At 39.6% G+C, this 24,308-nt stretch overlaps 1 protein-coding gene across 7 annotated transcripts in view; it reads right to left on the reverse strand.

The window, feature by feature from the left end:
- Positions 1-1,007: 1,007 nt before the first annotated feature.
- Positions 1,008-24,308, reverse strand: part of CarT (Carcinine transporter) — a 73,873-nt gene continuing 50,572 nt past the window's right edge. For 4 of the 7 annotated variants that reach the window (XM_087353663.1, XM_087353664.1, XM_087353661.1 and 1 more), the window contains exons 3-14: positions 21,879-22,052; positions 13,047-13,274; positions 11,101-11,274; positions 9,722-9,825; positions 8,868-9,022; positions 8,612-8,780; positions 7,791-7,917; positions 6,446-6,567; positions 5,963-6,177; positions 4,503-4,684; positions 4,119-4,297; positions 1,008-3,043 (exon numbers count right to left, since the gene is read on the reverse strand). In XM_087353663.1, the coding sequence (XP_087209789.1) occupies positions 2,809-3,043; positions 4,119-4,297; positions 4,503-4,684; positions 5,963-6,177; positions 6,446-6,567; positions 7,791-7,917; positions 8,612-8,780; positions 8,868-9,022; positions 9,722-9,825; positions 11,101-11,274; positions 13,047-13,274; positions 21,879-22,052 (2,064 nt within the window). In that variant the 3' untranslated portion in view covers positions 1,008-2,808. Of the gene's footprint in view, positions 3,044-4,118; positions 4,298-4,502; positions 4,685-5,962; positions 6,178-6,445; positions 6,568-7,790; positions 7,918-8,611; positions 8,781-8,867; positions 9,023-9,721; positions 9,826-11,100; positions 11,275-13,046; positions 13,275-13,852; positions 14,646-20,499; positions 20,604-21,878; positions 22,053-24,308 lie in introns of those variants that run through there. The other 3 variants (XM_087353667.1, XM_087353666.1, XM_087353665.1) reach the window with 3 other exon arrangements.

Below are 24,308 nucleotides of genomic sequence, written 5' to 3' on the forward strand. Positions count from 1 at the left end.
CGTTTATGAAAAACGTGGAAAATTCTATTCGGGATAAGCCTATCTTTTAGTCAATCGAACTGTTTACCTGTCAAACAAAACTGAAGAGACCATTATAGTGGCCACAGAACAGCCGTGATATAAGACCCCTATACTAGATGTGTAGAGGCCTCAGTACCAGGATATTATAATACCAAAATATGAGCCGCGAACATAGATTACAGGGGCCTCGACCACGTGCTATTATATCTACTATATAGGTGCCATATCAGATGACCACTACGAAGGCCATATAGGCCTCGATTCCATCCTATTACAATGCCTTTGAAGGGCCTCCATTCTTTACTGTTATATTGCCCATAAGGGAGCTCGATCATATACCGAGACTATGATTATATCGGGTTTTCATTCACAGATCATTATAATGGCTATGTATGGGCTTCCATCATAGACCATTACTATGAACATTTCAGGGCCTTATAACATGGACCATTTAATGCCTATATATGGGCCTCTTTCCCAGACCACCGTAATAACTATGTAGATGCCTCAGTCCAAGTCTGTTATAATGCATAAATAGGAGTTCATATGAGCCCAAGCCACAAACATGGCTAACATTCTGGTCACTATAAGCAGATGCCACAGAAGACATTCAAAGGTCTACAATTCTGATAATTATATAGTCTATGATATGAGGCTTATAGAGGACTATCATACTATTTATAATACTGAGAACTTTATGAGCCATATATGGGGCTACAGTTCTGGCTTTTAAACCAACCATATCGAGGTCATGATTTTGTCAAGATATAGTTTGCTGTTGGGACCACAAAGATTATCATTCTGGTCATGACAGGGGCTACATTATCATCAATATTACCTTTATCAGTAGATCTACAGTCCCTGAAGGACCTTGGCCTCCTCGCACATGGATGTTTCTTAATCTTTTGTGACATATGGTAGGACTCCTCCGACAAGCAATATAGAAGGTTTTAATTCTGGTCAAAATGAAGGGTAAATTGTTTGCATAATTTTTTAGACTACTTTATGAGCCATATATAGGCCTGTGATTTTGTTATTACACAGTCTACAATATTAGTCATACAGAGGACAACAATCCTTGACATTATACACCAATATATCTGGCATGTAGATCTGCAGATTTTAACACCAAATACCTAAATGATAAAATTACATTATTTTGGCTGTTTATGTAACCACAAGATTTATTTTTGTCCAACATAGATCCCATACAACGTAATTTTGTTACAGTATTGAAAATCATTGCTTTACATGGCACTGCGTTGTCAGGATACTTCCTACAAAACTTTCTATAGTATTTCCTCCATGAATAACACTGTACAAATCTATTGTATATAAATAATTTCTGTTTACTTCATTTTCATAACACTGCAAACCGTACTGGTACACATCTCAAGGACAACTAACCTAACCTAAAAACACAGCGCTATCAAGATACACCAGCAAGTATCGAGTGACAAAGAGACGGTCCGGCGGCCAGCAGGGGGCATGCGTGGAAGAACAGTTTTCTTGCCAGCCTGTCAAGGGACAAATAGGATTCTCTGTACTTTAATGTACATAATACAATCTTTACTCATAAATATGCATATTTATCATACGCTTCACAATTCAGAATATTTATTATCTCATTATATAGTAAACAACCCCTGAAATGATACAGCACTATCATAGAAACACTTTGAGGTGATTATCTGAGTAAACATCCCTTGAGACTTGATTCAAGCTTTGCAATCATGTCATGTAAAGTTGTCCCTAGTACTTAATTAAACACCATGCCAATAAGACATATGGGGTAGGAAAGGTACAGCTCCATGCATTCTTAACCTTGGCACTAAATGGAGGTGAGGCGTTGACTTTATCGCCTGGCCGTGTATCCTTGGGGAAAGAGTCTCATATACTCATTGGCTGGGTAGGTGGGTGGACCTGACATCGACAATGAATGCGGTGGCAAAGAAAGGACTCCGCCCTTGCAGTCTCCAGTCACTGATTTCACACCTCTTTAAATTTACTGACAGGTTACAGCACTGCTTCCCAAACATTTTCCTTCATTACCCAAAACTGCTTATCAGAAAGTACTTTTTACCCAATGTAGGTAAAACATTAACTGCACAGAAAACATGTATGACAAGTGAAAAGAGGAATCAAACAAAAAGTTTGATGCAATGTCTTTATTTTAAACATCTCTAAACATTTTAGCAGCCACAAAAAATTTGGTAATTATTCAGCATGAATATTTCATCACCCAGGTCCCAGCTAATGAGTACAATGCCACTGCTCCAACTTATTTACTAGATCCGCAAAATTGGGAGCAATTGGAGACACAGCACACCTCACATCGTATTCGGAGTTCAGAAAACAGTTTCGTTTTGTGCTCTTTATGAAGGCAAGAGTGGAAAATCCTACGTCACACACGTAGGTGCTCGGAAACTGCAATAATTGCATCACGGCCTCCCCAGCAACCACAGGATATTCATCGTGAATTGTTAACCAGAACGACTCCAAATGGCCCTTTTTTTCTTCAAATAACATTTTGCTCTGACTGCTTGACCTAAGTTCAACCTTTTTTCTGCAAAACCATTAACATTATCGGGGATTTCAGTCAAGTCACACAGAAATGGGTGTGTCATTACCCAAAGAAAAACCACTTTTACCAACTTTTGGGTAATTTACCCAGGTTTCAGAAGCACTGGGTTACAGCAAAAAACATTAAATGGTCTTTTCATAAATCTACATATGATCATCAGGATTTGTATAACAGGTACTTCAGACATATGCAATAAAGTATATTTAGAACCAGTATGTCATCTTCATGGCACCTGATGTGTCAACTGGAGTCTCCATCATGCTGGACTGACGGACAAGTCGAGGCATCCTGGTGGACGCTCTGCGGGAAGAGTCCTTACTATGTGGCACCACCTCATCTTGAGTTTTGTTCTCAGGCTCTGCAGATTTTTGTAATGACAACTCCAATGAGTCTTTGTCATTACTCAGGTCCTCGTACGATCCGGCCACAGGAGAATGTCTATACAAAAACATGGTGAATCAGCAATGCACCAGCATTTAATTACTGTTGTATAAAGGTTATTCGTGTTAAAACTCCTATTAAATGACTCCTCATGGCACCATTGATGACCTGGGCCTAGCAGATTTAGAAACACGGCTGCAGAATATGTATCGCATGTTGCCTGTGTCTGCCTCCATTGATAATTGTGAAAAAATTCAATTTTCATTTCATTCCGTCAGTATACCGAGTGACTACAGACTGGAAGACCGAGGCTCGATCCTTGACAGAGGCAGAGGAATTTTCCTCTAGCCTCTGCATCGAGACCGGCTCTGGTGCACACCCAGCCCTCTATCCAATGGGCACTGGGGTCCTTTCCCAGGGGTCAAGCATTGCCAGGGCATGTTCCTTACCACTCATCCCCTTCTAGTGCCAAGCCTGAGAATGTGTAGGAGCTATGCCTCCTCTCCCCACCCCAAGCATGTACATGGAGTGTAGTGGGACAACTTTATCACTGAATGTTTCAGTTAATTACTCAAGACAGTCCTAATAACAGGTGATCCAGCTACATTAAACAGCCAAGGGACATACTAATAGCATCCAAAAATAAATGTGAATTAAAGGATTATAAGCCAGTTTTAAAGACAGATGAGTACGTAGCAAAATAAAACCAAACTTTTGTTAATTTACAATCAAACTGTACCGTCTAACTGTCTAATGACAGTCTGATCTTCCATTTGAATAACAGTCTTTTCATAGACTCTCTGAACATGATCTGATTAAAATTGCATCACTGAAACTTTTCCATTCAATCTGAAGAACTGAGATTTAGTATAAAAATACAGAGAAGGAGCAATAACATTAACATGGAACTAAGAGAAATAAATTTTGATGATCTGAATTAGACTTATCTTCTGCAGAATATATGGTCCAATAGATGGTTATGTGACAACGGTGGTCATTATAAATACCCAGATTTTATAACAGGATACGGCTTGTACAATGACTACTGTACTTGCGATTACAAATATGACTATCATGTAAAATAGTGGAATGTAATTAAAATACAAAGAAAAATAAGAAATCAATACTTTACCTGACAGGGATGCAATGCAAACACTCAGCAAAGGTCCAGTCTTTACCAAATTCCTCTCCCTCTTCCACAGTTTGTGGCAAGCGATGATGCAGAGTTTCTGGTAGACGCAGCCCTGACAACCCGCCCACAACCGACACCACACCCAGAATCACCAACGGTAACACCAGAAGTTCTGTTCCCTACAACAAGTTGAATGACAAAGAGAGTATCGCTTAAAACGCAATCCGACAATAGCAACGCATTATGATACAACACTGTAATCAGAATGCACGTCTGCCCCATTGTAACTCTTTACTACAGCCTCTTATATCAGATGGCCAGAAATTATTTTCGTTGTATTTCATTCACCTATGAATTTAAGTTAATCAGAAGAACCGTACTCACCAGATACGTAACAAATGGTATGACGACGAGACCAAGGCCGGCAATGTACGCAGACATCCCGATACCAATACCTCTCAGCTGCGTGGGATAAAGTTCTCCAGCAAACGGGTAAATAATGAGAAAAGATGCCGAGATGAAGAATTTGGAGAGCAGGAACAGTAAAAGCGTCTCAATAACAGCATCTACAGATGAAATTTCTATGCTGCATTAATAACAATCAAAGGAAGAGACCACATGGCATGCTTAGGTATAGATCGATAAACAATATCAAAAAATGCATCTTAGAGAAACAGTGTGTGATGTTGTAGAATGGATTTAACTGACTCATGACAGGTCCTGCAATGGATTGTTATAAACATGGCAACTACCTTTTGGAGTTCCATGCACAGAACAGAATAGCTTGACTAGCTAAGTTGCTATCAGCTTGTGAAGAATGTCTTTGTTTCATTGGCTTAGTTGCTTAGTTAGTTAGTCATGGCAATTTCAATGAACTGCTGGGAAAATATTAGATTTGACACAGAATAATCCTGGATGAAGATGTGCTTTAGTGATTTCTTTTATCTAATGAAAAGAAAAAAACATTCTACTTCATGGCATACAAAACCATTCCAGCTAGTAAAAGAACTTGCCACAGAGAGCAAGTTCCCATCTAAATCTTCACAGTAGTTAATGTGTCGAAGTAATAGCATTTAAAGTATAACATATCTATTTTTAAAATACTAGTTAACAAAAATAAATGAACAACACTGGGATACTGGGAACGACCCATTCTTCAAGTGCCTGAGCACTGCGGGTATCAACTTTTCGTTGGCTTGATCTATAGACATTTTGGTGGGACTCCTTGGACGAGGGATCGGCCCGTAGCAAGGCCTCTACCTGTACAGAGGACAGCACAAAAAACGCGGACAAACATCCATGGCTTGAGTGGGATTCAAACCCACGGTCCCAGTGACCAAGCGGCACAAGGCCCATGCCTCAGACCGTGCAGCCACTGCGAACCCCTAAATGAACAACACTGCAGTCATATTTACATTTAGGCAGATCAATGTACAAAAGTGCTAAAATTTTACATTCATTAATTCAAACACTAGATACCTAATTACAATATTTTATTTGTATCTGTACTGAAGACAGTACAGTGAATTATTAATATATAGGAAATTAATGTATAAAACACTGTAAAAATTTTAAAAACTTGGTTACGTAAAAAGTAAGATTGATCTGTGTATAGATGTCAGATGAAGGATTAAGAATGTCGGAACATTATGGCATTTTGTGGAATGGTTGAATACATAAAGAAAGAATTGTGCAGAATATGAAAACAAGAAACGTTTCATGATATAATTCTCAGAAAAATGGGTAAACCAAAAGAAACAGAAATAAATTTTACTAAAATGCTGTCGAGAATACAAGAGTTTCAGCGCAAATTATTTCATCTCATTAGCCAAAATACTAATTACCTTCTGATAGCAAGACAGTGATGATGCAGCTAACTCCGCTCAGGATCATGCACACACAGAGTGGCCAGCGCCGACCCCAACGATCCATTACCACCCAACATATCAGGTAGCTGGGGATCTCCACAAGTGAGGACAGCAAGAAGCTTATATAATGGTCACTGCCCAGTACTGGCCCATAGTAACTTAGACCCACATACACAGTCTCATTAGCAAACCTGCAATGAATCATACATGATATTACCAGAAACTAAAACAAAAGAGGGATTGTGAAGCACGTGTATCTTTCAAAAAAGTCTCGTGAATACGACTCAGTTATCTGAATAACATGATTATTTTTAACACTATCACCACTGCCTGACGTAGAATCTATTATGATCTGAATGTGACTGGCTGTCATTAAATTTGTAATAAGGAAACAATCAGACATCATGTTCAGACTTCAAGGTAAATTTCATACTGAAAACCAAACATTAAATAATGCACCAGTTAAGAGTGATGAGTGCTGTCTTCAGACGCATGTTCGGAGTGCGGCACAAGGCCATCGCGCCAGGACCTTTCTTCAATCTTGCCTCCTCACTGTGGGTACGCTGCAACATCATGCGTTGCTGGAATGAAGCGTTATACAATTATGCAGGAATTGTTTGTACTTTCAGTAGAACCTATCAAAATCAGAACCTGAATTAATCATAACGTCTCTTTATGAGAACATTTTATAGTTCTGAATATACGAAATGAAAAGATGTACAATTACCTCTAAAACTGTTCGACATGGAAACAGAAGTGTAAATAAGAATATAAAAGAAAACAATCAGCAGGGAAAGAGGGAAATTTAAAATGTCTATTGCTCAACAATAGTCTAGTATAAATACCCAAATAAATGAATATATAAAGTACAATATTTTTACCAGTCAGTAAAGAAAATACCTGTTAAATGGAAACAAGTACAAAGCATAAAAATTTTCATTTCACTTCAGATCCAATATTGCGCAAGTTTCACTATACTAACTCCCTTTATTATTTCTTTTATAAGCATATTCATAAAATTAATAACCTCAACATGTCTGTTGTCATAAAGTAGTTTTGTTCTGGTAAAATGAAATTCAGTAAAAAAACATGGTTACAAAATAAAAGTCTAGGCTATGCGTCTACTGCCACTGAATTCTTTTAGCACAGTGCACAACTAAATTTAACCAGAGGAACATACTCTCACCATCTCCCAGAAATGACATCAACCCTAAAGATGGAAGAAGCACATTCCTCCAAAATCTGATTTTGTACCAGAAGACTTCATGATCAAACAACCCAGAAGACCACAATGAAAGTTTGATAATACAATATAATTTAGCCACTTAAAAAATTCACAATCTTTTTCCAAATTTTTTCCCCATTAATGATTATCATTTAAGAATTGGGGACTTGCACCTCCATACTACACAACTACGTGTCAAATTTTAATTCTGGGATTAACAGTTTATCATTATGTTAGTGTGATATGCATATGCCATGTTGCATAACTGATAGAAATTAAATATTTTCCACGGTGACATGAAACATTTAAGACTCTAAGTGTTTACATTTTTTAGACATAAATACGTTACAAAGATTTGAAAACTGGGAAAATATTTAATAGAATTAGTCAAGAGCTGAGAAAAATAAATCACATATTTCTTCTGCTTTTACTTTTCTCTATTCCTCTAATACCAATATGTTTTGCTAAGGTTCATACATGACTATTCATCTTTTATTCATGTGTAATACCAACATTACACAGTATGAAACAACGACAGCGTCATTAAATAAATCACAAATAATATAAAAAATCAAGTACCTTGAGTTTCAGTTTGAAGCTTGGTGGTAGCTCATTTTTATTTACCCTTGCCAAGGTTTCAAGGATTTGTGACCCTTCTTCAAAGCGGCCTTTAGCAAGCAACCATCTTGGAGATTCTGGAAGGAACCTGCAATTGTAAATTAATATTGGACAGGATCATATCTCAATGTTATACTTTACTATGGTGAATCCAGCATTCTAAATAGACAGTGATGGTGGAAGCAATTCATGGTCATTTGTTTTGAACAGACTTTGCCTGGTTTTATCTCTTCTTAACGCACGTCGTAGGTCCACTATAATACCAAATAAAAAATTAACTTTCTGGGAGAACACAGAACAATTTAATCCCTTTCCATACCAAAAGCACCAGGCTCTTTTCTAAACTCTACAGATATTTTTAAAGCAGCATTTGAACTACACAATCTTAGAATTGAAAACTAAAGAGTCATTCTACATGTAGATGAAATTGTTTTGACTGATTTATTTATGATTAATCTGTACTGACAAAAAAAAATTCCAGTTCTAACAGCAAACGTAGGATTTAAATGCCCTATTCTTCTTTTTCTTCTTCTTCTTCTTCTTCTATGGCTCTCCGGTCCATATTCGGTCCATGGTCTCCTAAATTCTCCTCTTCCATCAGGTCCTCTGCTAGGTCCGTCTGTCCGAGGCTTTGATTGAGGTTTCGAGACATCTTCTTTTTTACGGTGCAAGGTTGTTAGCCTTGCGACCAACCACCAACCTGGAGCACCAGGGTACCTGTCTTAGTCTGACCTATATTCCAGGAAAAATACGTATTTTGCCTTAGCTGCTGATTGACTCACCACCAGTATATGAAGTATAACAGAAAAGGGGCAGAGGTAACGAGTGTCAGGATAACCCAATTCCGCACCATATACGTCACTCCAGCCAATAAAATGAGGCCTGCCGAGTAGAACAGACAGGTCATCACTGTTACAAATGAACGGTAGTTAGGGCCCACAAGTTCCAATGCTGCAAAAATATATAACGTGTGTTAATGAATTAATGAATGAATCTTCACCTCTTCTTAGCGCTCAAATTGATATAAGTTTCACTTACAAATAATGAATGGAATTTGGTAGATTGCAGGCACTGTAAGCCCTACTATGAATCTCAATGTGGCCCATAGCCAGAAATCTGGAGCAGCTGCTGACAGCAAGTTCCCAATTATCAAGACGGCCAAACACGTGAAGAAAGACAGGCGACGCCCAAACCTGAACATGTGAGGATTAACTTAATTCATATCTATGATACTTTTATGATCCAATTAAACTTATTAACACACTGAACCTGTTAATTTAATTTTACCTGCTGTCTTACACAAGCGTGGAACTTGGTCTCTCGCATTCAGCGAAGAACAAAGATTGTAGGTGTTTGAGAACAGGGCACTAAATATATCTAGACCTAAAATGAATAAAGTGACAAGAAAATGGAGACAACTACAGAGTGAGAAGCTTCATAATCTGTGCACTTCAATAACAATGTTAGGATAACCAAATCAAGGAGCACTAGAGGGCACATGGAGCATCCATTCGGTCCTCTGTTAGGTCCATCTGTGATTGAGGTTTCGAAACATTTTTCTTTTTAGGGTGCAAGGTCGTTAGCTTTGTGACCAACCCCCAACCTGGAGGACCAGGGTACCTCTCTTAGTCTGACCTCTCCCCCTCGACCAATCTGGCAAGGGAGGCCCTACCAGTAGCTATGCTACCGCCCACATAGCTCTTGGGGTCACTGAGGTACTCAAGCCCCACCACCACGACAAGGTGCAGATGCCATTAAGTGGGTTTTACTCCACATAGCAACCTATAATTACGACAGATTCTAGTCTTTGAAAATGAGAGGAGCTTGCAAACTTCTTTAAAATAAAACCCAGATAAAAAATTGTATGAGTGACAAACAGAATATTCACTTACCTGTCATTAAGTACGCCAAAGAAGTACACTCCGATTGGCCCTCCAGCATTGAGAGCAACCAATCCAATTGTTGGGTAAATGGCATGGTTACATACAAGATCAAACTAGAAAGGAAAATAATTATTATTTAAATACTAACAATATGATTCCCTAATGATGTAAGCACTAAGTACCTCCGACACATGAGTTAATATCTAACAGACTACACAGTTCAACATCCCAAAACACAACCATCTTCAATGAGTATATTACAGTGACAACCTGAAAGATTAGGAATAAGGTAACTGGCTTTTGTGCCAAAGGTCTCGGGTTCAAGACTGGCAAAACCCAGCACAACTTCTCCTTTCTTGAATATAAAATATTGTAGGTCATCACCCATCACCAAGGTCTGAGGCTCACGTTAACCTTCAGCTAACAACAGACCCTTATGCTAGGCTTTTTCTGGGAATTTGAACTGCATTAAATAAAAGGCAGTGATACAAAAACTCAGTAAAGTTGTCCTCAGTCTTACCAGCATGTACTAGGTTTTTGTTCAAAAATGGTATGATTTCTGAATAATAAAGCAGTCAAGAAAGAAGCCAAGGAAGGGATAATGCGCTACATGAGATAGGCGATCCGTCCACACAGATGTAGTAGTAAAAAGAACATTTTTTCTCTAAAAGACTGGTTGAATTGAAAAAAATCAGCAAAGAACAATTGCACTCAGCAGTATTTCCTTATGCGTCCCGCGCAGTAGCAGAGCAGTCCGAGGCATCATGCTTCGGACTGGCAACACGGAATGTGCGCTGGTTCGGGTCTCGGGGAAAGAAATTTCTCATGAGATTTTCGACCGGTGTATGGGACTCAGCATCGTGAGGAAATTGGGGAGCTACAATGGGTAGCGTAACCCGGTCAGGAAAACTAGCAATGGCTGGGGGTTCGTCGTGCTGACCACACGTCACCGTATAACTGGTTGGATGATCGTTCACCTCTGCTTATGCCAGCAGCCAGCTAGTCGGCTTTGGCTCTCAGAGGGCTGGTACACCATGGATTTAATTTAATTTAGTATTTCCTTATGCAGAAAATGTACCAAATTTCCTTAGGGATATCAGAACGATCCAATAATGCTCAAGTTATTTAGCATAACCAAAAGTGAAAAAAAAATAAGTGAAATGGAAGAAGACAAATTCCAGCTTACATGGGGGTAAAAGCATCATAGAGGCCTGTAAGTTCATCCAACTCTTTACGTTCCACATAACCTGTGCAGTTAAGACAGCATCATTAAACAAACTAAGAACGAACAATGTTATGGGAAGAATAAGTGATGGCTAAGAGTTTGACATTCCAGTATCACAGTGCACTTCAAATACATTAAAATATCAAAATTTTTGTGTACCCACATCTATAACAATGGAAGATGTAACTTGCGTGGTGTTGTACTCCCAACCTGCGGAACATGGCTCGACAGGCCAGCTCTCGTTTGGGGCGATCTCCGCTAGGGAGTGTGTTTGCAGCAGCGCTGTCCAGTTCACTGCGTAGCGCAAACACTGGCTGAATGTCAAATTTGACTTTTCCTACGAACAACAGAAAAAACATCAGTGTTACTGAAACCCTGTTTACTTACTTAAATGAAACCTGACAAAATGTTCTTCTGTGGGAAATCGTTATCACCACGGAGGCAAATTAAATTGAATTAACAAGTAAATGATAAGGTGGCCTTATCCGTGTTAAGTAGTAAATGCCATGAATATATCAGGAATAAACACAAAACTCCACGCATTTTGGGACTTGTCATTATGGAGACGGCTAATGAGCTTATGTTCCAGTTACCTTACCCCTATGGAAGAAGCCCCAGTATCTAGCGACAGAGGGCAGGCTGTCTAAAGGTAAGGGCAAAAAGAAAATTCTTACCCCTGCTAGGAAGATCACTCAGCTGTTCAACCAAATTTTACATGCACAACCAATACAGTGCATGAATTAGTAACATAATACAATAATACATCTATATTTCAGGTGACCACGAAATCAATTTCACAAATTTGCATATTTTTCATATTAGATCGATACCTACCAAAGTTAAATTCTCACAGTGACTTTTAGTGTGAACACTAAACTCCAAATTACTTTCAAATCCGTTGGCTAGTTTTGGAGATAGAAAATAGAGGACAATCAGACCCCCCCCTTCCCAGGATTTATGCAAAAGGACGCAAAAGTACCCGGAAAGAATATTTGAATGATAACACAAAGGACAAAATACTGACGTGGTCCTCGGATTTCCCATCTGCGAGCCTGAATCAGCAACCTTTACATCTTTTCTCAACCTAGGCCTAGACAGAGTTCAGATTCGCCCATGAGACCGTCTGCTATCCGCTACATCACCGTATCGATTGAAGGCAACCACATAATCTCATTATCGACCCCGCAAGGCTTCGTTTTAGAGGAAACAGGAAAGACGGATGGGGAAAGGGGAAAACTCTGTATTCTTACACATAATACTTTTCTTGCTGGAATGTCAACAAAAATAATGACTAATAATTTCTACTGCATTTTGCACGTAAAAATTCGTATCCCTTTCCCTATATAAGCAGCAAATTCCACAGATACAATCAATCATGCAACTTGCTTAGTTCAGTCTGTACGGGCTAGATGACAAGTTCGTTTCCAGGTGGAAGCTATCGATTTTTCTCTTAACCTCTGGATCCAGACCGAAGCTGAAAACCCCTAACCTAACAGGTGCCGTGGGAGCTTTCCAAGGGGATAAAGCGGTCGGGACGTGAAGCTGGCAGCTTATTACCTTCAGATGTCAAGAGTGGAGCTGTTCCACAAATACTTCACACGTCTTCACGGCGCTTAGTTTAAGTAGTACCAAGAGACCATTACCTTTAAAGTAAACTTCTCTTATTACGCAACGTGGGTGGGAGATCCTGGCTCACCCCCCAACCAGCTCAGATTTCCACATGTTTGAGGGCCAACGTGTTTCAACAGACGACAGAATACGGGAGGCGTTGATAGACATTTACCTACCGCGGTCTTTCAACGAGAATGCCATCAACAGGCTTGTGAGACGATGGGATAAAAGCCTTAACTCTGGCTATTGCTTCTAAATAAAGGTCAAAGGTCATGGTTATTCATAAAATCACATTGGCCCCTTTCATTTCAATGAAGATCTCGTCTTTATGTTACGACATACACTTCATCGTTTGTAACTGAAAAAACCCCACCAGAAGTGGGGAAGGAGGTCCGCGGAATATCTGTGCCCTGCCAAAGAGGTTCATAAAGATAGACAGAATACTCAAAGATTTGTTTCCTCGTCAACTGACAAAGGTTCGTTATACAAATAACTTACGTCAGGAGGAATAGTAAGTTGTCTGAGGTCCTGGGGACTTATACCGGGCAGGTCCATGAGCTCAGGCACATGGCACCAGTGATCGGGGACATCGGCCATGAACAACTGGTTGAAGGCACAGAAGCCACACGGTACGCAAGCGGGAAGACAAACTAGCCACAGCAACAGCTTCTGATAGCGTCCAAACTCCCCCACATGAGGCAAGACGTCGTCCAAGTCCATGCCATCCTACGGCCAGAACAGCATCACACTACACAACACAGCGTCGTCTGCACCTATTTCTTTTAAACGGGCCAGTAGCAGCTCGAGAACTTCGGTTTAAATCACGGCTCTAACATTCGTCTTCCGTTGTACTTGTACACCCGTTAACGTAGTACGGTACAACTAAATGTTATTAATTACATTAATTATTATCACTAATTAAATTACAGGCAGTTGATGGAGCATGCTTTTTTTTGGAACTTTGAAAAGTTACATAGCAAAATGTCAAACTCTACTTATTAGAGCTTCTTTAATATACGACGTATTTGAAGTGGGAAAGTCATCCTCTTCAAATAGCTTTTACTTTTGAAACTGCATCCCTGATTACAGGAATCCATAAGCTTGACACAATTACCTTGGCGACCCCTGACCTCGTTACGGAAAAATGACTACGGAACACGTGTTTCGTAGTGTGATTAGGTGTATCACTGGTCCATCATGTCTGCAAAATCGCGAAATGAAACATTACACAAATCTGAAAAGAGTAAGTTCTGGAAAATGGTTGGAGTCTTGGGGTTTTGGAGACAAAAAGAAATGCAACTTACAGTGACCTGTGTCCCCGGTCGAGCTTCATTCTGCTGTGACATTGCAGAGACTGACAATGCAAGACGAAGGAAGCCCTGGCAGTGCGTCTCCTGACTGTTCGGAAAACCCCTTCACAGGCATCCATTAGTCACAGTGTGAGTGTCACAGAACATAAATTCTTATACACGCAGTTTCAAGTGACACCTCACTCTATAGCCATCACTTACCCTGGTACTCACTTTACGCGCCTCTAGAACGCGGGCAAAGTAATTCCTGATAATCCCATGACAAATAAAAATAACTTGCTTGGAAAGTGTAGAATTTAATCTTTCAAGTATTTCTAAATCCCCACTTAATGGTGCCTGCACCTTGTCGTGGTGGTGGGGCTTGAGTACCTCAGTGACTCCAAGAGCTATGCTGGCGGTAGCATTGCTACTGGTAGGGCCTCCCTAGCCAGATTGGTCGAGGGGGAGAGGTCAGACTAAGACAGGTACCCTGGTCCTCCAGGTTGGGGGTTGGTCGCAAGGCTAACAACCTTGCATCGTAAAAAAGAATAAAGTTGAGAATAATTTGATGAATGAAGCCGGACTGTCCTCACGAAGACGAACATTAGCTACGAACAAGGATAAAAATTTGGTACTACATATTCGAACATGGAATGTGCACACTCTGCTACAAGTAGGAGCGATGAATGGTATAGCTCAGGGTGGGCCAACCCAAATGATCTTTCGGGCCACTTTGGAAATGCATAACAACTCCGCGGGCCACATATAAAATTATATATCCCCATATTAGATTTAGATACACTATAGACATTTTTTTGGAGTGAAAAATTGAAACATAATGAGTTATTATAATTGTGTTTACTATTATTCTTACATGTAAAGAAATATATAGCACTAAAAATTAAATATAAATATATTTTGTAAAAGTGTGATGAATCTCGCGGGCCGGAAAAATGTTCAAGGCGGGCCACATGCGGCCCGCGGGTTGGCCACCCCTGGTATAGCTGATAAAATTATAAAATATAGAATGGAAATTGTCGCTATACAAGAAATTAGATGGAAAAATAAGGGAGTAATAAATAAGGCAAAATTCTTCATATATTATTCTGGGAAAGACGATAGGCAAGGAGAATGTGGAGTAGGATTTATTGTTACCCGACAAATGCGTAAGGCTGTGCTGGCCTTTACGCCAGTAAGTGAAAGAATATGTACACTTAGAGTAAAAGGAAAATTCAATAATATAACACTTGTTAATGTCTATGCACCAACCGAGGGGACAGAAGAGGTAGCAGTAGATGGTTTCTATGATGAATTGCAGTCTGTATGTGATAAAATTTCGAAACATGACATGATAATAGTACTTAGTGATTATAATGCAAAGCTTGGGAAAGAAGAAGTCTATGTCAAACTATTTGGAAGGAATAGTCTACATGAAGAAACTAATAATAATGGCCTAAGGGTAGCACAATTTGCAGCTGCAAATAATTTAAGGGTCATGAGCACATACTTCCCAAGGAAAGATATTCATAAGGGACAAATAATTTTAATCAAATAGATCATATATTGGTATCTAGGAGATGGGGGACAGATGTAGAAAATGTGCGCACATTCCGAGGGGCAAATTCTGACTCGGACCATTATTTAGTTGGGTTTAGAATGAAGCAAAAAATATGTATGGTTATGAAAGGGAAAATGGAAAGAATTAAAAGATGGAATGTAGACAAATTAGAAGATAGGGGTACAGTACAGGAGTATCAATGTAATTTAAACTTAGAATTACAAAAGATAGAAAAAGGGCCTAATATCGAAGATGAATGGAACTGCATAAAGAATGCCATTTTAAATACAGCACATATAACTGTTGGAGAGACAAGAAGATCAAGAAATGAAGATTGGTATGATGATGAATGTAGATCGGTTGTGGAACAGAAGAAGCAAGCTAGAATGAAATGTTTACACCGAAATATGAGAGCTAATAGAAATCTTTATAATGAAAAATGGATATTGGCCACCAGAATATGTAGAAAGAAGAAAAGAGAAATGTTAGGAAGAAAGATCGACAGTATGATAGAACACCATCGTAGAAATGAAAGTAGAAAATTTCATAAGGAGCTTAAAGAAGTAACACAACAATACAGACCAAAAGCTGTAGCATGTAAAGATAGTCAAGGAAATTTATTGACAGAGAACTGTGATATTGTTAATAGATGGAAAGAGTATTTTAGTGGTATCCTGAACGGAAATATAATTGAGACAGAGCAGCCGACATATTATACTGCGGATAATTACATTGAAGATCCTACGTTTGAAGAAGTGCAAAAAGTAATCAAATGTCTGAAAAATGGTAAAGGACCCGGAAGTGATGGGATTACTACTACTAAAAAAGGGGGGAGTCAAGTTATGGGAGAGAATACATTATCTGATATTGTTGATCTGGAAAGAAGAAAAGATTCCAGAGGAATGGACCCTAGGAGTAATACAACCTATACATAAAAAAGGAGATAAAATGGAGTGTACCAATTATAGAGGAATTACACTTCTGAATGTAATATATAAAATCTTGTCAAGTATTTTATATAATAGATTGACTGGTTGTATATGTAGAAGAGATGTCAGGTGAGTATTAGTGGGGCTTTAGAGCAGATAGATCAACGATAGACCAGATATTTGTATTGAGACAGATTCAAGAGAAAGCCCATGAATATAATATTGACTTAAATCATTTATATCTGGACTTCAGACTAACATTTGATAGTCTCAACAGGAACCAAATGTTAAACGATATTCTCCTATTTGGGATACCATCTAAATAAGTCAGGCTCATTAGAGCGACGTTGAAAGACTCCAAGGCAGTAGTAAGAGTAGATGGTGAGCTAACTAAACCATTTAATGTCAATATGGGAGTTAGACTAGGAGACGATCTCTCAACAATGCTTTTTAACCTGATGCTGGAAGCATCTATTCGGAAACTTGAGATCTCAGGACATATAGGAATTAAAACAATACAAGTGAGTGCATATGCAGATGATGTACAAGGGTGAGTCAAATGAAAACCGTAATTTTTTTTTTTAAATTTAATTTATTGAGTGAAAGCGGTACACAACTATATCATTTTTCTACATAGTCTACATTTCGTTCAATACAGGCCCTCCAGCGTTTACGAAGCGTATGGATTCCTCTAGAAAAAAATTCTTGTGGTTGTCTGCACAACCACTCATGCACCGCCTGCTGTATCTCTTCGTCAGAACGGAACTTCTTTCCTCCCATCGCCTCTTTGAGTGGCCCAAACATGTGGTAATCACTTGGGGCTAGGTCTAATGAGTATGGCGGATGTGGAAGACACTCAAAGTGCAAGTCTTGGATTGTTGCACGGGCAGTATGGGGCCGAGCATTGTCATGTCAAGGACACCTCTAGTCAAAAGTCCACGTCGCTTTGATCTGACTGCAGGTCGAAGATGATTCTTCAAGATTCTTCACTGATCAAAAAACGAATTACAGGACGTTGTTCTTCTTTCGTGCACGTAACTAGTGGAGCAGCCATTTTCAAATTGGCACTGTGATGGCGATATGTTTGTCTGCATTATACTACCACCTATAGGATACTCTTTATAGCATTGGTAACATGTCTGCCAACTTATAGGACAATGGCGCAATATTTCGAATTTTTATCTCAGTTTTACGGTTTTCATTTGACTCACCCTCGTAGCAATTATTAGTAGAAATAAAGCTGCATTGGCAGAATTAGTACTAAAATTGATAGATGAAACACAATTAAGAGGGCTAAAAATAAATGAAATGAAAACAAAATATATGAAAGTTACAAGAACAGCAAAAAAAGTCACAAATAAACTGGGAACACAATAATTTAGAAGTGCAGAATTTTAATTACCAGGGTTCAAAAATTAATATTAAAAACTCGGAAACTAATGAAATTAAAGCACGTATTGCGATTGGTAATAGATGTTATTATGCCTATCACAATTTAATGAAGTCTAGAATATTGGGGAGGAAACTTAAACTGAGAATCTACAAAGTTCTGATGAGACCAGTAGCCACATATGGATGTGAAGCCTGGACATTAACTAGCTTTGATGAGTAACAACTCAGAATATCTGAACGTAAAATCTATGGTCAGATACAGAATAGTGATGGCTCCTGGATAATTAGGATGAATGATGAACTAGATTGTACGAGGCGCGTCCACAAAGTAAGTTTCCCACTCGTCCCACAGCTAGCAAACCTTATATTGCGCGATGCGACTGTGCGTACGTGATACAGCAATGACGTAGCATGGCGCATGCAATAACGGTACTTCCCGCGTTCTCACAGTAGCATCGTTGCAGCTGTTGAAGATGGAGGTTCTTATTCCAGCTCCCGCCGACTGTGAAGTGCGGTCAGTGATAACGTTAGGCCGCACACAGCTCGACGGACAGCAAGTCTCCTGCAGGAGTTCAGCTGGGAGGTGTTTAATCATTCACCCTACAGCCCAGACCTCGCTCCCAGTGATTTCCATCTTTTCCTACACCTCAAGAAATTCCTGTCCGGTCAGCGTCAGCGTTTTGAGAATGACAGAGAGGCGGAGATGGTTGTCACACAGTGGTTCCAATCCCAGGCGGCAGACTTCTACGACACAGGTATTCAAAAGTTGGTCCCACGGTATGACAAATGTCTCAATTCCGGTGGCGAATATGTTGAAAAATAGCTGGACACTTGCTGTATCTGTTGCAATAAATATTTCAATGAAATTGTGTTTTGTTTCTGTAAACGGCCCCAGGGAAACTTACTTTGTGGACAAACCTCGTATCATACAGGGAGCAGATATCGTGAGGCTGATCAAAAGCAAAAGGTTAGCCTGGCTTATCCATGGTGCAAGAATGGAAGGAAACAGGGTAACTAGTAGAGTGATGGGAAGAAGGATGAGATGGAGACCACGGATGATGTGGAAGAGGATGTGAGGACGATGGGAGTGAGGGGATGGACAAGAATTGTGAATGATACGACAGAATGGAAAAAAATTGTTGAACAAGCTAAGACCCACATAGGGTTATAACGCTACAAGAAGAAGAAGAAGAAGAAGAAGAAGAGGAGGAGGAGGAAGAAGTACATTTATTATCATAATATTTATTTTGTTTGTAGAAACGTGAGGTTATTAATTTTAAATCTGTACTTGAGCCTAGCAAATTTTGCAAGCTCTGCTCTCAAACTTAAGCTTTGGAAAATGTATTAAAAGTGCCAAATGTTTGAAGGAAATCTGTGGTGGAAAGGCGAGTTGAATAATTTAGAAAAACTAAAGTTCTGGGTCTCTCAGGTGATTTGTTCCATTCAGTTTTTTCATACCTAAAATCTTTTATGCATTTCTCATCTCCCCAGTTTGTTAACAATCCTCACTCATTTTAATCTTTAATCACATTTGGTGAACAGTACAGATTATACATCTCCTCGTTATACGGCTTCCCTCGTACATAATTTGGAAGGGTAGCTGTCGGCTCAATTTGTTTAAATTATGTTTTAACAGAGTTGTTTAAACATGTTTTCCGGGTTTGTGGTGCTGCAGTGGGATTGACGGGGAGATATCTGTCGAGCTTTGAAGAATAAAGTTCTTCCCTTTTTGCAACGAGATAATGACACTGCTTCTTGCAAGCCTTGGTGTGTGTTTTTAGTTTAATGTGAATTATTTCATGCTGTAACATGTTGTTACTAGGAACAATTATTTAGGCAACACACAAATGTTTATAGATGGACAGGTAATTCTCTTTAGGTGTCTTTGTTTAGTGCGGATTTCCGAGTTAGATAATAAGATGTCGATTCAGAAATCATTACCCAAATAACTTCCAATTCTGCCTGTTTAATATTTTGTAGTAACTCTTGCCGCAATCTTTCAGTAAAACATGAAATATCATGATGTATAACAAAATCATTTTAGATCTTTGTTTTCTAGGATAACACAGTTCATCAGTCAGTGAAGCCTCAGATCCTCATTGCATTTGGAGATATTGCTCTGAGTATTGGTCCAGCGTTTAAGAAATATTTGGACGTTGTTCTGCAGACGTTGGTTCAAGCTTCACAAGCTCAACTAGATCGGGTGAGTGAGAGTTGCAGTAGCTCATATTGAATGTGTTTCTGTATTGAAAGGTGAATGGGGTGGGACTAGTGTTTTATGTATCATATTAAACAAAAACAGTGGACACTAATATGGGTAGTGATTCAGAGGTGTGTTCTCCTTCTTCTATGGCTCTCCGGTCCGTGTTCGGTCCACGGCCTCCTCAATTCTCCTCTTCCATTCGGACCTCTGTTAGGTCCATCTGTGATTGAGGTTTCGAAACATTTTTCTTTTTAGGGTGCAAGGTTGTTAGCTTTGTGACCAACCCCCAACCTGGAGGACCAGGGTACCTGTCTCAGTGTGACCTCTCCCCCTCGACCAATCTGGCAAGGGAGGCCCTACCAGTAGCTATGCTACCGCCCACATAGCTCTTGGGGTCTCTGAGGTACTCAAGCCCCACCACCACGACAAGGTGCAGGTGCCAATAAGTGGGTTTTACTCCACATAGCAACGTTTAATTATGACAGATTCTAGTCTCTGAAAATGAGAGGAGCTTGCAAACGTCTTTAAAATAAAACCCAGATAAAAAATTGTATGAGTGACAAACAGAATATTCACTTACCTGTCATTAAGTACACCAAAGAAGTACACTCCGATTGGCCCTCCAGCATTGAGAGCAACCAATCCAATTGTTGGGTAAATGGCATGGTTACGTACAAGATCAAACTAGAAAGGAAATTAATTATTATTTAAATACTAACAATATGATTACCTAATGATGTAAGCACTAAGCTCCTCCGACACATGAGTTAATATCTAACAGACTACACAGTTCAACATCCCAAAACACAACCATCTTCAATGAGTATATTACAGTGACAACCTGAAAGGTTAGGAATAAGGTAACTGGCTTTTGTGCCAAAGGTCTCGGGTTCAAGACTGGCAAAACCCAGCACAACTTCTCCTTTCTTGAATATAAAATATTGTAGGTCATCACCCATCACCAAGGTCTGAGGCTCACATTAACCTTCAGCTAACAACAGACCCTTATGCTAGGCTTTTGCTGGGAATTTGAACTGCATTAAATAAAAGGCAGTGATACAAAAACTCAGTAAAGTTGTCCTCAGTCTTACCAGCATGTACTAGGTTTTTGTTCAAAAATGGTATGATTCCTGAATAATAAAGCAGTCAAGAAAGAAGCCAAGGAAGGGATAATGCGCTACATGAGATAGGCGATCCGTCCACACAGATGTAGTAGTAAAAAGAACATTTTTTCTCTAAAAGACTGGTTGAATTGAAAAAAATCAGCAAAGAACAATTGCACTCAGCAGTATTTCCTTATGCGTCCCGCGCAGTAGCCGAGCAGTCCGAGGCATCATGCTTCGGACTGGCAACACGGAATGTGCGCTGGTTCGGGTCTCGGGGAAAGAAATTTCTCATGAGATTTTCGACCGGTGTATGGGACTTAGCATCGTGAGGAAATTGGGGAGCTACAACGGGTAGCGTAATCCGGTCAGGAAAACTAGCAATGGCTGAGGGTTCGTCGTGCTGACCACACGTCACCCTATATCTGGTTCGATGATCGTTCACCTCTGCTTAAGCCAGCAGCCAGCTAGTCGGCTTTGGCTCTCAGAGGGCTGGTACACCATGGATTTAATTTAATTTAGTATTTCCTTTTGCAGAAGATGTACCACATTTCCTTAGGAATATCAGATTGATCCAATAATGCTCAAGTTATTTAGCATAACCAAAAGTGAAAAAAAAATAAGTGAAATGGAAGAAGACAAATTCCAGCTGACATGGGGGTAAAAGCATCATAGAGGCCTGTAAGTTCATCCAACTCTTTACGTTCCACATAACCTGTGCAGTTAAGACAGCATCATTAAACAAACTAAGAATGAACAATGTTATGGGAAGAATAAGTGATGGCTAAGATTTTGACATTCCAGTATCACAGAGCACTTCAAATACATTAAAATATCAAAATTTTTGTGTACCCACATCTATAACAATGGAAGATGTAACTTGCGTGGTGTTGTACTCCCAACCTGCGGAACATGGCTCGACAGGCCAGCTCTCGTTTGGGGCGATCTCCACTAGGGAGTGTGTTTGCAGCAGCGCTGTCCAGTTCACTGCGTAGCGCAAACACTGGCTGAATGTCAAATTTGACTTTTCCTACGAACAACAGAAAAAACATCAGTGTTACTGGAACCCTGTTAACTTACTTAAATGAAACCTGACTAAATGTTCTTCTGTGGGAAATTGTTATCACCACGGAGGCAAATTAAATTGAATTAACAAGTAAATACCACCACGGTGGTCTAGCGGTTAGAACGCTGGCCTTGTAATCCTGGGGTCTCGGGTTCGATTCCCGGTGGTGCCCAAATTCATAACTTGTGTTGGGCAAGGCCGTGGTCTAGGCAACACGGAGTTTTCCTCAGTGGCATCCCAACAATTACTCCATTCACACACAGAAGAAGGCAATGGCAAACCACTTCTGGATCATCTACCAAGAACGTATATGAACAGGTCCCAGTCCGAGAAAAGGATGGAAGGATCCTGTTCATATGGACCTGTCGTCAGACAGAACACTAAATAAAATAATAATAGCAAGTAAATGATAAGGTGGCCGTATCCGTGTTAAGTAGTAAATGCCATGAATATATCAGGAATAAACACAAAACTCCACGCATTTTAGGACTTGTCGTTATGGAGACGGCTAATAAGCTTATGTTCCAGTTACTTTACCCCTATGGAAGAAACCCCAGTATCTAGAGACAGAAGGGCAGGCTGTCTAAATGTAATGACAAAAAGAAAATTCTTACCCCTGCTAGGAAGATCACTCAGCTGTTCAACCAAATTTTACATGCACAGCCAATACAGTGCATGAATTAGTAACATAATACAATAATACATCTATATTTCAGGTGACCACGAAATCAATTTCACAAATTTGCATATTTTTCATATTAGATTGATACCTACCAAAGTTAAATTCTCACAGTGACTTTTAGTATGAACACTAAACTCCAAATTACTTTCAAATCCATTGGCTAGTTTTGGATACAAAAAATTGAGGACAATCAGACCCCCCCCCCCTTCCCAGAATTTATGCAAAAGGACGCAAAGTACCTGGAAAGAATATCTGAATGATAACACAAAGGTCAAAATATTGACGTGGTCCGTGGATTTCCCATCTGCGACCCTGAATCGGCAACCTTTTACATCTTTTCTCAACGTAGGCCTAGACAGAGTTCACATTCGCCCATGAGACCGTCTGCTATCCGCTACATCACCGTATCGATTGAAGGCAACCACATAATCTCATTATCGACCCCGCATGGCTTAGTTTTAGAGGAAACAGGAAAGACGGATGGGGAAAAGGGAAAACTCTGTATTCTTACACGTAATACTTTTCTTGCTGGAATGTCAACAAAAATAATGACTAATAATTTCTACTGCATTTTGCATGTAAAAATTCGTATCCCTTTCCCTATATAAGCAGCAAATTCCACAGATACAATCAATCATGCAGCTTGGCTAGTTCAGTCTGTACAGGCTAGATGACAAGTTTGTTTCCAGGTGGAAGCTATCGATATTTCTCTTAGCCTCTGGATCCAAACCGGAGCTGAAAACCCCTAACCCAACAGGTGCCGTGGGAGCTTTCCAAGGGGATAAAGGGGTCGGGGCATGAAGCTGGCAGCTTATTACCTTCGTATGTCAAAAGTGGAGCTATTCCACAAATACTTCACACGTCTTCATGGCACTGAGTTTAAGTAGTACCAAGAGACCATTATCTTTAAAAGCAAACTTCTTTTATTATGCAACGTGAATGGTACTCTTCAAATTATTTTACATTTGACGATTCTTCTAGCGAGTGCCTTAAAACAGAACGATCACTTCGCCCCCAATTTCCCGTAATTTTGTGTAACCATTTTTATACTTTTTTCTGCTCTCCAAAGACGTGGAAATTCCACAGCGACAAGTCTGTACTGTAGAAAGGGTGCTCTAGGACTTTTGGGTGGGAGATCCTGGGGCACCCCCAACCAGCTCAGATTACCACGTGTTTGAGGGCCAGCGTGTTTCAACAGACAACAGAATACGGGAGGCGTTGATAGACATTTAACTACCGTGGTCTTTCAACGAGAATGCCATCAACAGGCTTGTGAGACGATGGGATAAAAGCCTTAACTCTGGCTACTGATTCTAAATAAAAGGCAAAGGTTATGGTTATTCATAAAATCACATTGGCTCCCTTTCATTTGAATGAAGATCTTGTCTTTATGTTACGACATACACTTCATCGTTTTCAACTGAAAAAAAAGTTGTCAGTGGAACTACGGTTCCGCAGAATTTGACGTAAATACGTCTATACGGAAAGGAAGTTTATATATTGGCTTTATTCTAAATATTTCCTTCATACATGCTTTA

Source organism: Zootermopsis nevadensis, unplaced genomic scaffold, assembly GCF_977971745.1.
Source record: "Zootermopsis nevadensis isolate Lab colony 2312 unplaced genomic scaffold, Znev_1.0 Znev_ptg000022l, whole genome shotgun sequence".
NCBI classification, from domain to species: Eukaryota; Metazoa; Arthropoda; class Insecta; order Blattodea; family Termopsidae; genus Zootermopsis; species Zootermopsis nevadensis.